The sequence below is a fragment of the Echeneis naucrates genome, chromosome 17 (assembly GCF_900963305.1).
Source record: "Echeneis naucrates chromosome 17, fEcheNa1.1, whole genome shotgun sequence".
Lineage (NCBI taxonomy): Eukaryota > Metazoa > Chordata > Actinopteri > Carangiformes > Echeneidae > Echeneis > Echeneis naucrates.
The window spans coordinates 8,440,936-8,454,323 of record NC_042527.1 but is presented as its reverse complement, the minus strand read 5'-3'; the positions used below and the strand labels follow the sequence as shown (position 1 = coordinate 8,454,323).

The following is a 13,388-nucleotide window of genomic DNA, read 5'->3' as shown; positions in this document are numbered from 1 at the left end:
AAGCTAAATGTGAAAATATACTCCATGAACCATAAAACATTTATTTTAAACCAATTAGACTGGAAGCAATGCCGAACACTGAAAATGTGACATACAAAATGTGCAACAGTAAGGTGCAAAGCAAACAAAGTACATCTTTGTGCATTCCAACCAACAATTTGGCTGAAAAAAGTAACAATTTGGCCAACATAGGTAAGATTAGACATGAGGTCAGGCTGATGTCTCACAAAAAGGGTCAGAACAATGACAATATATACACTGCACAACTTTACAAAAATTGTGAAACATGAACATCACCAATGCCACAAGCAGCACACAAAGACTGTGTAGTTAGCCCTGCTGTAAATGCAAACATCTATTCCGTCAGTATGGCTCAACTAACTGACATTTATATGAGCATACATGGATGGCACATTTATAACAAGGCTCGACAGCAGCCCTTACAAGATGCCTACGTGTTAGTAGAGCTGAAGTGTAAATTTACACATAGCTATCTGCCTTGTATAAAGAGTTACCAAAAAAGTCATGAGTCACAAAAAATTCAGGTGACACTGTACAAAAAGCGTTTGCATCCTCTAACATGACTTTATCAGCTTAAATGCAACCTTATTGAAACTACATGCCAATATCAACTCAGTTCAGCAGTGGTTCATTTCTTCCTGAAGCAACAATGTAAACCAATGTTGTGATCTAAGACAGTGAAAACTCAATTCATTTCCACTTAAGGCAATAAATTATTATTCATCTGGAATCATCTTTCAACACTCATCTTTTTCACAACGCAGACCCTAACAAGTCCTTAACAGATAATCAAACTATGCAAGGAACAAAATGCAGTTTTATTTTCAGTCAGTGTAACGACAATGCTCACATAGAGCTAAATAATATTTTAATGGCCACTGACATCACTTAAAAGTGAAAAAGAAACAAAAAACTGATATATATGTATAGAAACAGTTTTTTAAACATACATACATACATACATACATACATACATACACACACACACACACACACACACACATACTTACTTAAAGCATGCATATCTCAGACCTGATATAATTATAAAACCATAAATGGCGGCAGAGAAGCAATCATCTCATTCCCTGCAAATTTAAAGGAAAACTCTGTGAGCATATGTGGGTTTAAGAAAAAGGAGGTAGACATATGTTATTTCACACTATGACTAAACTCTGAGGCATAGGTTTTTGGACTGAAAAGATATAGCAGGAAAGTGGTGTAAATAATTTGGGAGGAAAAAAAAAAAAAAGATTTTGGATCCAGAAATCTCTCTGCTTTTGAAATTATTGTCTGTGGTCTGAGATATGTTCATCCTATCTGCCTTTGTGTCAAGGCTTGTGTACATCCTGGATCTGTGTGTAAATTTTTTGTGTCGGTCAGTCTCTGCAGGATGTGCACTGACAGCACAATTCTCTATGAATCCTCATTCAGCTCTCTGCTGTCTGTTCTGGCAATTTTCCTTGGAGGTGCTGTGTTCTCCCCCTCTGCATGCTCCTGCTCCCGCTTTTTTGCTGCATTCTGATAGCAGATGAGAGAAAGAATGCATCTTACAAAACAAAACAGAAAGCGTGCCTCCACTGACGCAGATAATACAATCACTGGCTTCACATGCGAGCCTCTTTAAAAATCTTTACCTTTTTGTCCCACTGTTGATGAAGATATCGCAACAAGATGTTTGTCTTCTCCGTGACTATGACTGAAGACAAAACAACAAAGACTTATTTGATGATGATAACAAAGACAAAAGACTAGTTGTTTCCTACAGTGTCATTTAGAAGAGTAGGTAATTTCCTTGTGATTAAGACCATGGCTGAGCAAAGAATGTCTCCTGTGCTCGGGAAAACTGTTTTTCGCGAGTATAACTAAAACATATCACCAAAGACACTGCACAGTCTGTTAACAGGAGATGTTCAGTTTCGTGACTTGAAGAAGAAACCTCAGTCCATCTACTTACTCTGCTCTGATGGATATTCTCGGGTTGGAAGATAGACAGATGGTCGGCGGTTCTAAAACAATAGTGAGATAGATAGATAGATATACTTTTGCAGTGTAGCAGCAGTATTACACTGTTTTACACATTACAACATAGATCTACATTAACGTTAACATGTGAGCGTGACCTTCACACATCGTGCGACCAAGTCACCAAATACTCTTAAATTAAAGACTTAAATTACAGCATCGACGTCAAACTAGTGGCTTCCATCTGAATTTTACAGACAGGAACACTTACTGATGCTTTACATACAGAGTCTGCATGGAATCTGCTGAAGTTGTTTTTGTTGTAGACTGGCAGCCCCTTCAGGAAATCTCCCTGTGGACGCAACGGAGCAGAACAATGTGAAGGAAAACGTTTGTGTGTCTGCAGAAGTAACTCCTGGGAAGTCCCAGCCGGTAAGGCCAAGTACCGGAGCAGGAACAACCCATACTGTCCTTTAACCAGACAGACGCTGCGTAAGCAACATGTCTATCGATTCAGATATTTAAAAAAACCGACCAAACGGACACGACAGCTGAACAATGAAACGCTGACCTTCTCCATTTTCTCAGAGTCACGCTCCTGGTTTGATGGCCAGCCCGGCACGGTGACGATGAAGGCCAGCAGATGGTACTTCTTTAGCTGGCTAGCTGCTAAATGTTGTGATCGTCGTAGCCGAAACACCCGGTTTGTTCCCCCGCTCGACAGCAACTTACAATTGCTACAAAACACAAACTACGTCTCACTTTGACTTGGTTGCATCGCGTTACTTCTGTCTTCACCCTATTTCTAACCCCCTAGAGGTAATAACATCGATGTCGGACGTCCTTTTGTAGCTCACTTGCTACTGGATCACAACTCCATTTTTGCTGTTCGTCTGTTCAGGGGCGGGCACCTCCGAGATTGGACGTACCTGATTGGTTGAGAGGCGAGCGATGCAGAAAGGCAGAGAGAAGATGAGGGCGCTGATTGGCTGGAAAGTGATTATGTAACAGGTACACGCAGCTTCAGGGAAAACAACACGGCCAGAACCTGCAGCATGGCTGCCTGGCTGCCTGACTCACAATGTTTTTGTGCTTCCATTACCCGATGCTGCTGAGCCAACGATGCTTTAACGCAAAGCTGAATAGTAATTAAATATCTTTTACCGAGACATTTCTATTTATCATACTTATTTATTTTGTTTTAATTTATGTGTATATTCTCGTAAAATCTGGAGTTCTACCACTGTTCTGGAGCGCTTGTAATGACTGGATTGCCCCTGGGTATAAAGTATTTCGGGTTCTGGCCATTTATTATTACTAATAAGGATACTATTATTATTTTAATCAGTCACATAACACGTTAGAATAGTACAACTGGAACTTCCCAGTGTTCCAAAGATTTCTTTCAGACTGAGCCAAGTACTGTAAAATACATGTGCATGTGTATTTTTTATAAGTTCCACACTATTTTTACCATATTTTATTAAATTACAAAGAAGCACTTGAGAATGAAAAACATTGCTATGCATTTTCTCATTTGTCTGCTTTCTGGAATTTAAAATATTAATTGGTATTCATTTTATCTTGTCTGTATTTTGATTGTGACAACTTTTAATCCTATACTTCTTATTTTGTAAAATAAAAGCCAGCTAAGCGAATTTTGTGACTACCCTGAGTTGAATAATGTAAAATGTCGTAAATGGATGGGAAACCGCTTTAATGAAGAACAGTTCTTTCAAACAAATATCATACAAGCACTAAAAAAAAAATCCACAAATCTGATAAAAAAAATATGTTGAGTATTATTTAATGTCAATGAAATTGCACCCAATTTAACAAACTAGGTGAAACTCAAGGAAAATATGACTTTTGTTTGTTGTTGCCCAGTATGTGAATGCAGAGGGAAATGTTGAACCCAACCCAGCTAAACCCACACCCAGTATCACGAATTAACTTCATGAACAACTTCTTTCCTCTTTGCATGGCTTCCCCAGCATTCCAGAACAAATGTCTTTCTTGAACGTCTGAACAGGTTTTTCCAAAGAAACCTTCAGTGCGAGAGTGATTTCCGTCCCTTCAACATGCGTCTTAGAACCACTTCTATGCCTCCTCGTGAGCTCATCCTCTTGATCCAGCCGTGAGTCCTCTTGCGTTTGATGTTCTTGGGCTGATACTCTGTGCCTCTTTTCCGTGTCCGTACCTGCTGGTAACGCCAGGGAAGCTGGGGGAACACTGCTGAACCCTCAGCATGTGAAGAAAGCGGCCCACATCCGGACATCTGAGGTCTTGCAACCGCTCTAGGTGCAATCCAGTTACTAAACAACCTGACTGGAGAGGGACCTGTTGCTGCAACAATGCCTGCAGGGATGCTGCTGAAAGAACACATATGACTAATGTTACACATATATAAGACTGGGTGGGAGGGGGAGGAGTAGCAGGAAGAAAGAGGGATTGGAGAAGATGGGACACTAAAAACACTGAATATTTATGGTTGTACATTTGTTGTTTATATATTTCAAACTGTGTGCTTTCTTTTACTGTTCTTGTCGGTGCTGTACCTGCTGGAACAACAATTTCCCTGACGGAGACCTCCCAAGGGATTAATAAAGTCTATCTTATCTTATCTTATCTTATCTTAGACATACTACTCTCTAATATTATGCCACAGATCTACTGAGACACAAGTTGTAATTCATGTAGGGTAGTGCAGATGCATGATGAAATGTATTCATATTCAGATTTGAAACATGTTTTTAAGTCCCGACAACTTTTTGTTATTTAACTTTTATAAAAACAGGAATCGTTTCAATCAGGATTCTAAAAACGAAACGTGTAGTCGTTCTTAAACATAGAGGAATAGATTCATCCTTATTTATAAACTTATTTATCTGGACGTCCATATGTCTCGACATCGTTAAGATATAGATAGATCGGGTATTAAGCAACTATTTATTTCTCAGTAGCTATCCACCTTCATGAGGCTATTCACGCTGCTAGCATCCAGCTAAGCTGTTTGTCAATGTTAGCATCGTAAAGCAGCGCAGCCGGCCTGCCGTCACTGTCTCGGCTGAAGGACAGCAGCTCGGTTACCTGCTCAAACTGTAGATTCCCCGCAGTCTGGAAAAAGACGACAGTATGCTGTTCATTTTGAGATAGTCATGCAGCTGACACAGACATGGAGACAACGAATGTCAGAGGTATGCTAACCACCTTCCTGTAAGAAGCACGGTGATTGGCTCCGATTTATCAGCCAATTGAAATAATTCTTGCTAATATCCTATTATTTACCTGGGTAAGGTCTTCGAGGTTAACCTATATCGGCCAAAAGCACAATATTTCATTGATAACACAGTTAATTGGCGAAGTTCACGGTTCTGAATCAAGGTTTATGGTTATTAGTCCCGGCCAGTCAGGAGACTTCACTCACGGTCCGCAGGAGAAGCGTCAGCTGTGCCTGTGAGTTTATACTCAGGGTACAACAACAGAATCTGAGCTGTCGTTATTGTGCCAAAGTAATGTTAGGATAGGGCCTAGGCTGACATTTAGAGTTCAATCTCCTAATTTCTCATTTTTGAGAAACTATCAGTTCTTATTTTAAATACTATAGCACACACTGTCCCCTATATGACTTTATACGACTGCAAGTGTAATCATCATAAATCACTGCAGGGCAAGACTTCAATTATTTTGCAATTGATTTCACTCAAAAAAGGTGAAAATGATATCATCATATTATGTTATACTTATAAATCACCACTGGTATGCAATTCCTGTCAAAGGTCAAAGGGTCAAATAGTTGTGATGTGTGTGTGTGAATAAAATGGTGTCTGTGTATTCAGAGACATGATCACTAAATATTAATAGCACTATGCCTGGTGAAGGCTTACAGGAATAAAACAAGGCAGAATACATGTCATAAAAGTCTCTACAAAAAATAAACGTTCAGAATGATTTCACTATGACAAATGATCATACACAGTGAGAATGTAATGTAAGAGATGCAGTATGTGCGGGTAGATTGACCTTGTTTTTACTGATATGTCTGCATTTCAGTGCTGTGGATGAGAAAATGAGGCGTGTGGAGAATACAATTATAAATCACTTTAGGAGAACTGAGACAATGAAACAAGTTTCGGCCAGGTGCATAACAATGCGAGTTTTTTTTTTTTTTTAGTTTTGTGGGAGGGAAATGTTCCATACAAAATAAGTTCCTCTCGGAATAATTAATGTAATTGGCTTATACCTGCTTGGCAAGGGCACATATAATAATTGTTATTGACAGTGGCTGCCAGACAGCGATGTTGACTCACAGGCTCCCCGCCCCAGAAGCGTCATAGCTGTCTGTTCAGTGACAGGCACGGGTGTGTCCCGGTGGTCCCACTGTGTTTCTGGGTTGTAAGTGGAAATCAAACTAAGGCAATAAGCTACAACGGAAAGGACTTGTCTCTTTCTGTGTCAGTGATGCTGCAACTGCCCTAGGACGTGTCCAGATGTCTGCTCATGATGATCCAGTTCAGACTAAAATTAGGTGTAGAATTTATGAAGCACGTCCCGGCCTTATCGCGTTTGTTTGTTTGGATAAATTGCAGGGACAATCAGTCTCTTATTTTCCTCACTGTCCCCGGTCGCAAACACGCATTCAGACGGGCTTTGGCATTCTTTCAGCCTTAGCAACAGAGAGGAAAACCTCTCCTATTGGCCTCCTGTCAGTGCACACCGTTCCTCCATTCGCCCCGCAAACTGTCATTCAGGAGCCGAGATGCCCGGAGCCTGCTGTGGCTGCGGCGGAGACAAGGGCAGCAGGGGCGGGGAGGGTCCGGCCTGGATGCGCAGTGGATGCCGAGGGAGGAAAACACCGTTATCGTAGTGGGTATCTTATTAAAATGCAATTGACACAAATTTACCAATGCATGCCTTTTTTCCCATTGCGAACCCCTCAGCGTCTGTGACAGCAGTTTAACGAGGCTAATAAGGAGCATCCACTGTTTTGCAGCGCATCTAGAATAGACGAATTGTTGCACCAGATGCAGCGTTTTCCTCTCTTCAGTTTCGTCGGTCCTTGACTGTCATCTTTCGGTGCAGATTTCCAATCACATCAGTCATCTGATTCTGCAGGTAAGGGATCGAAGCTGATTGCGTTATGTTGTTTAATGAGCTAATGCTCATGGTACAATTGTCATTAGCATCAATAAACAGTTGCAATGCTGCTGCATGGATTTGTCCTGTGACAGTGCAAAAATAACAAGTCCATCAAGTGTTGTTTATTCATAATTTGATGGAAAATATCTATACACCATATATATTTGCAATTACGGTCTACTGCGGATTTTTAATCCCCAACATATTTGTTAGGGGATTCTACTGATTGCAACAAAAACTGTTCGTCTGCTATATTTTCATTATTGTGAAACATGATGCTTAATGTTAAACTACTGATGTCTGCAGCCTAATATCCTAGTCTATGGCTTGGTGTTTTGGGATCATAGATTTGTAGAACCAAAAAATGCATTAAAGCATGGGGCCTTTTTTTGTCATTTTTGCACATGAACGCATTTCTTGTGCAGGTATCATGTCAGACTGCGCACCGCTGTGGGCTACTGTGTGTAAGCCCACGCTTTGAAAATAGAGCAGCACACAGTGTACCGAATGTGTGTTAGTGTAAGACTTGGCAGATATATCAACCTATACATTATTCAATGCGGACAAAAAAAACAAAACAAATATGGAGAGTACTGGCTGGGTAACCTTCAGCCATTCTGACAGAGCTGCTGTAGTTAGCTCTCTGTTAGAGAGATTGAGATATATTTTTTATACCACGACCATCCAGAATGTTGAACTGGGATAAACTACATCCTGCTGTGTTGTTTAGGTTTCACTACCGTCACAAATGACCACCTCTTCATCACATTCCACTTGTAGTTGATGTGATTTAATGGCAAAAAGTCAACCATCACCAGGAGATAGATAGACTAGCAGTGTCTGTTTGCATCCTGTCAAGGCTCCGTGTTTATATTTGCAAAAAGACATACACTCAGCTCTTAAGAGCAACTGGATATCTCTTCATGCACTGACCTTCAGACCATCCTACCAACAAAAACACATGCACACAGACGCATGCTCACACGGACCCTCATGTGCACACACAGACATGCACCAGGTAAACCATTCATGTTTGTTCCATTTTTTCTCTCAACATGTCAACATGTCTAAATGCTATGTGTGGTATAATAAGGACAGTAATGTGACTGCTCTGTAGGCAGTAACGTGCATGTAGAGGTCTGCTTCACAGTTTCTGTTACCAGGATACCATAAAGCCCGACCATGTAGACGTGACTCTTCCCACAATGTTTCCCCGAGATAACCAGCCTGCGTTGATATGACAAGTGAGGAGTAACTATGTTTAATTCGCACAACATGGCCATGTACAGTCTAGCTGTGACTGAACCTGAGCAGAAAGACAATGAGTGTTTTTGTCTCATATAAATGGGAGACAATATAGCCTGGAAAACTGCTCTCATGTTGGTAGGAGACATTGTATGCAGTCAGGCCATATGACAGATGCTTTCTATTTATATATATATCCTGATTCTGACCATGTGAAACGGAGGGTTTATTAATAGCAAATGTCTAGGTCAGCATGTGAACGTTCAGCCTTCACTAACATAAGGAACAAGTATTGTTTTTATGTTGCCTGTTGATGAAACTGGAGCTTCTGCATGTTAACCTGGTTTTAATACCGAGGTGAGTGTGTTGTTTGAGCTCTACAAAAGCGGCTTGTACATTCATACTGGCCGTGTTATTTTGAACTTGCATTGTGCTTTCCTGCTTATCAGACTAAAAGCATCCATGCTATTGGAGTGTTTTCATTTTACCCAGCACTGCCTGTGGTCTGATGAAAGGATAAAGACTGTTGCATTGTAACTGTGTTGCTAGGAAACAGCTTGGGCCTAATTTTATGGGAATCAAGCTGGGACCAATTTCTTCGTGGTGAGCTGTTGGCATTTGCCAACAGTACAAATCTGAATCCTTTATAATACTTATGCCTGTGAGAAACACATGCACATGGAATTGTTCATTGGAGCATTGCATACCTGGTTTTATGTTCATTCATTGTCCATTTAAAATTTTTTTTTTACATTTAGTAGTCTGATAGTGCTATTTATTCAATGAAACATCTAAGTGATGATCTGCTTTGTTGTATCTGTGTGATGCCGTTTCTGCAGGGAAGCACAATGCTGACCAGCATCACTGAGGGGATATTGTGCTGCCTGACTGGGAAGGCTGCTGACCTGGTATTGCCCCTGGGGTCATCAGAACCCTCTGATGGATTTGAGTTTGTTGAGGTGAAACCTGGGAGAGTCCTTCGTGTACGGCACATAGTCCCTGAGCGCCAGCCTTTGGTGAAGGAAAGTCAAGCTTCAGATAAAGGGAAGCCAAATGGTGACTGTGATGATGACAGCTCTCTGGAGGATAATGAGAGCAGCACCGGGAGCAGTGTCCATTGCAAGAGGAAGATCACAGTCTATCGCAACGGCCAGCTGGTGATCGAGAATCTTGGTGATGTTTTGCACTCTGAGATCCTGCAGTGTCAGGATGGGGATCTGGAGCCCTGTAGTACTGTGGAAGTAGAGCTGGCCGACTACAAAGACATGGCTTCTTCTCCAGATCCCAATCCTGTTCCTCCTCCAGTTCCTCCTCCTCCTGGAGAACATAAACCTGCTCCACCTCCTCGCCGCCGCCGTCGCAAGCCTAAGCGCACAGTATTTATTGACTCAACAAGGGTGATCTCGAGTTGCAAAGGTACACACTCAGATGTAGCGCTGTTCTTCGTGCATGGAGTGGGAGGCTCTCTGGACATTTGGAGCAGCCAACTGGAATTCTTCTCTCGGTTGGGCTACGAGGTCATTGCACCGGATCTGGCGGGGCATGGAGCCAGTACTGCCCCACAGATTGCAGCAGCTTATACTTTTTACGCCCTGGCAGAGGACCTACGAGCTATTTTTAAGAGATACGCTCGTAAACGCAACATTCTTGTTGGCCATTCATATGGGTGAGTTTTTGCAGGACACCCTTTTCAAAGTCTTTCACCACTGAAATAGCCTCTGAAACAATCTTTACAGCTAAGGTTTTCAACGGACTGTTTACATACTATCCATCTTATATCTCTTCCAGAGTGTCATTTTGCACCTTCCTGGCCCATGAATATCCTGATTTGGTCCATAAAGTGGTAATGATCAACGGAGGTGGTCCCACAGCTCTGGAGCCCAGTCTCTGCTCTATTTTCCAGCTGCCATCCTGTGTCCTTCACTGTCTGTCACCCTGTCTGGCCTGGAGTTTTCTTAAGTAAGATCTTGATCTGTGTGGAGCCAAAAAGTATCCAACACATAATTCCACAGAAGAGTAACTGCTGCATTGTTGCATGCCATATTTGGAAATGGACTATTAAAAATGAAGTATCCTTTCTCTGTAATACACTTTTAGAGCCGGATTTGCACGCCAGGGTGCCAAAGAAAAGCAGCTGTTAAAGCAGGGCAATGCCTTCAATGTGTCTCCTTTTGTCCTGCGAGCCATGATGAGTGGCCAGTACTGGCCTGAGGGTGATGAGGTCTATCATGCTGAGCTCACTGTGCCCATTCTTCTTGTTCATGGCATGTGCGACAAGTTTGTACCCATGGATGAGGACCAACGCATGGCAGAGGTATAGTTCAACTAGGTTTCTGAACGAGTGCTGATATATCATGCTATTGTTGATACCAGTTGTCATGTTTATGTGGTTTGCTGCTATTGTAATCTTATGCATTCATTTTTTCCTCCTCTTGCAGATACTGCTGTTTGCATTTTTAAAAGTCATTGAGGAAGGAAGTCACATGGTCATGATGGAGTGTCCTGACACGGTCAACACCCTCCTACATGAGTTCTTCCTATGGGAGCCTGACATGTCCAGAAAAGACAGCTGCAAGACAGATACAGAGATGACAGCTGCTGTCAGTGACACTCTCCACACAGTGAAAATCAATAATCATTTGGAGAAATAAACAGTGAGGAGTCTAGTTTAATTACAGAACCAAGCAGAAGGCCATTTTTGGCATTTGGGATGTGTTCTTAAGGCTGCTCCAAGGCTGAGAGCTGTTATATACAGGGCCACATCTTTAGGATGCAGGTGGCCACTGGTGCTTCAAGATAAAGTGGAACTTAGACATAGTGCCACCTAGAGAACGATGGAACAGATACAACAACAAGAGGAACCGATGCAAATACAGTCAGTTTCTGCTTTGCTTTTTGATGCAAGCCTGTGCTCCATCATGTCATGTCTATAAAGTGACACAATACCTGGAGCTCAAAAGGACTATGCCATTTGTGATTTGTATGTCAAATATTTCTGTGGAAGAACTGAAGAACTTATGCAAATGACATAAAATCCATGAAATGGTGTTGGAATTTCCTCACCTTTATCTCAAATATTCTATGACGTCCTGCAGAGCTTCTGTCCTACCTATATGAAATGATTATTAACTTATTCTTTTACTGAGCCAATCCTACAGACGCTTTCAGTAACAAGCTGGTGAAGCAATGTGTTGGACTGGAGAATCATACATCTGATTTAGTAGAGTGATGGTGGAATGAAGGTCACCATAAAATTCTGCTGGTGATAATAAGAATTTATTATCAAATACTGACTGGATAGTGGAAGGAAACCAGTTTAAATCATTAATATATGCCGATGTATGTGAAAAATATAACTAATAATTAAGTTACATGCCTGAAGGAAGTACATGAACATTCACTTCAGACAAGCCACCATTTACCACATTCACACTGTGCAGTCAACAGCATTTCAAATATTAAGACTCAATCACAGCTATAGTCAGTCAAATTGGCTCATCTACCTCCAATGACAGCACTTTTATTTTAATGAACTCTAATATAAAATCTAAATTCAGAAAGCTACATGTGGCAATGTTAAGCACAATGTAACCATTTTTCAATTCATAGTTGCATGAAAATGACTAAATATTAAATTTGAAATGAATGGGAAATGGTTGTAAAATTAAAAAAAAAAAAAACCCCAAATGAACCCAGATGTAAACAAACATGGATGCCTAATGGTTATCCTGCTTTATTCTAACAGCTCTTTCCTTAAAACTATATAATATCCTACGGATACGGATTACTATGGCCCTGCATGAATTCAGAATATGAAAAGGTTTGAGGGGTGTTACTGACAATTGCTATATATTCTCATACTGAATAATTCACAGTACACTCCTTTAATCAAATGAGTGTTCCTCTTGGGTAAGTATTATTTGCATTTATTCCAAAATAACAGCAATTGCCATAATGAATTGTGGTTGTATTGATCCTCTACTACTCTACAGTCCATCCTATTTATCTAATAGTGTCAGACTGAAAGAAAGAGCTGACATTTTGCTCACTGGAAGACATTCATTCATGAGTGTTGCTTTGTCTCATAGTGGGACAGTAAGGTGTGTTTAAAAGCACAGTCTATTATGCTCCAGGACCGTACTTATTGGTTGACTGAAAGGTTTATACTGTTTTGAGTAGCAAAATGTATAAACAGATGAATTTAATCCTGGGTGTCCAAAGTGTAAAATAAACACAAGTTGGCCAAAGGAGACAGCCCCCTTAAAAAGAGGGACATCTGTACCAATCATGCTGATCTGTTATATATGCATTTTGACAGAATGCGAATGCCACATGACTGGTCTTATGCAACTGGAACATAATAGAGAGAAATAGAAAGAAAATACACTGACTTGGCACAGACGACTCTAAAGAGTTATATATTCTCTATGGACTTTCCAAAAACCAACAAGTGCTGCTGATGCAATGTACTGTATGTTTCCTTTGGTGTAAAAGGTCAGTAAAACTGTATGGACTACAGGGTGCACAAGTACTTCCTCTTATGCTACAAGTGTGCATATACAAATTGTCAGTGCTCATATGTGCTATATCTTTTTGTGGTTAACAACATGTGCTAATGCTATTGTTGCAATTATTCATGGGAATCATAATATATGCATTGCCTAAGTGTAGATGCATATAACATTATATAACCTATGAAAACAGTTGGATTCAATGTATGAATGTGCCTTTCCTGGCATGAAATAAAACCGATGTTCACAGTCTACTGTTGTTTCTGTTTGCTTGTTGGACTGCAGTTATGTGGTCTATTTTTGTTTTTAATTACATTAAAATTGTTACGATAAGATAATTAGAAATTTGGCGAATTATCCCTGATAGTTTACGCCATTAGTATATTTTACTTAAAAACAAAAACTGTATACATACATTTTAGGGGAAAAATATCATAATGCATTTTATCTATTCGGAGTAAGGACTGTAGCCGGAATTACTAGAACATATGATCTCTAGACCATATGTAA

General features: G+C 40.6%; 3 protein-coding genes across 6 annotated transcripts; 1 reads left to right on the top strand and 2 right to left on the bottom strand.

Annotated features, from left to right (window-relative positions):
- Positions 1-20: 20 nt before the first annotated feature.
- LOC115057890 (DET1- and DDB1-associated protein 1-like) lies at positions 21-2,906 on the bottom strand. 2 transcript variants are annotated; one of them, XM_029525133.1, is made up of 5 exons: positions 2,555-2,906; positions 2,270-2,335; positions 1,976-2,027; positions 1,656-1,717; positions 21-1,539 (listed from the first exon to the last, which is right to left on the bottom strand). In XM_029525133.1, exons 1-5 carry the CDS (start codon positions 2,561-2,563, stop codon positions 1,435-1,437), a joined length of 294 nt encoding a protein of 97 aa, XP_029380993.1. In that variant the 5' UTR covers positions 2,564-2,906; the 3' UTR covers positions 21-1,434. The 2 variants fall into 2 exon arrangements, with proteins under 2 accessions (XP_029380993.1, XP_029380992.1); XM_029525132.1 differs by having other exon boundaries at positions 2,255-2,335; positions 2,555-2,904.
- Positions 2,907-3,473: 567 nt separating this feature from the next.
- mrpl34 (mitochondrial ribosomal protein L34) lies at positions 3,474-5,197 on the bottom strand. 2 transcript variants are annotated; one of them, XM_029525453.1, is made up of 2 exons: positions 5,074-5,190; positions 3,474-4,352 (listed from the first exon to the last, which is right to left on the bottom strand). In XM_029525453.1, exons 1-2 carry the CDS (start codon positions 5,127-5,129, stop codon positions 4,034-4,036), a joined length of 375 nt encoding a protein of 124 aa, XP_029381313.1. In that variant the 5' UTR covers positions 5,130-5,190; the 3' UTR covers positions 3,474-4,033. The 2 variants fall into 2 exon arrangements, with proteins under 2 accessions (XP_029381313.1, XP_029381312.1); XM_029525452.1 differs by having other exon boundaries at positions 3,521-4,355; positions 5,074-5,197.
- Positions 5,198-6,810: 1,613 nt separating this feature from the next.
- LOC115058014 (protein ABHD8-like) lies at positions 6,811-13,021 on the top strand. 2 transcript variants are annotated; one of them, XM_029525295.1, is made up of 6 exons: positions 6,811-6,849; positions 6,977-7,098; positions 9,207-10,033; positions 10,156-10,326; positions 10,465-10,681; positions 10,806-13,021. In XM_029525295.1, exons 3-6 carry the CDS (start codon positions 9,216-9,218, stop codon positions 11,016-11,018), a joined length of 1,419 nt encoding a protein of 472 aa, XP_029381155.1. In that variant the 5' UTR covers positions 6,811-6,849; positions 6,977-7,098; positions 9,207-9,215; the 3' UTR covers positions 11,019-13,021. The 2 variants fall into 2 exon arrangements, with proteins under 2 accessions (XP_029381155.1, XP_029381154.1); XM_029525294.1 differs by lacking the exons at positions 6,811-6,849; positions 6,977-7,098 and having other exon boundaries at positions 9,192-10,033.
- Positions 13,022-13,388: the final 367 nt, after the last annotated feature.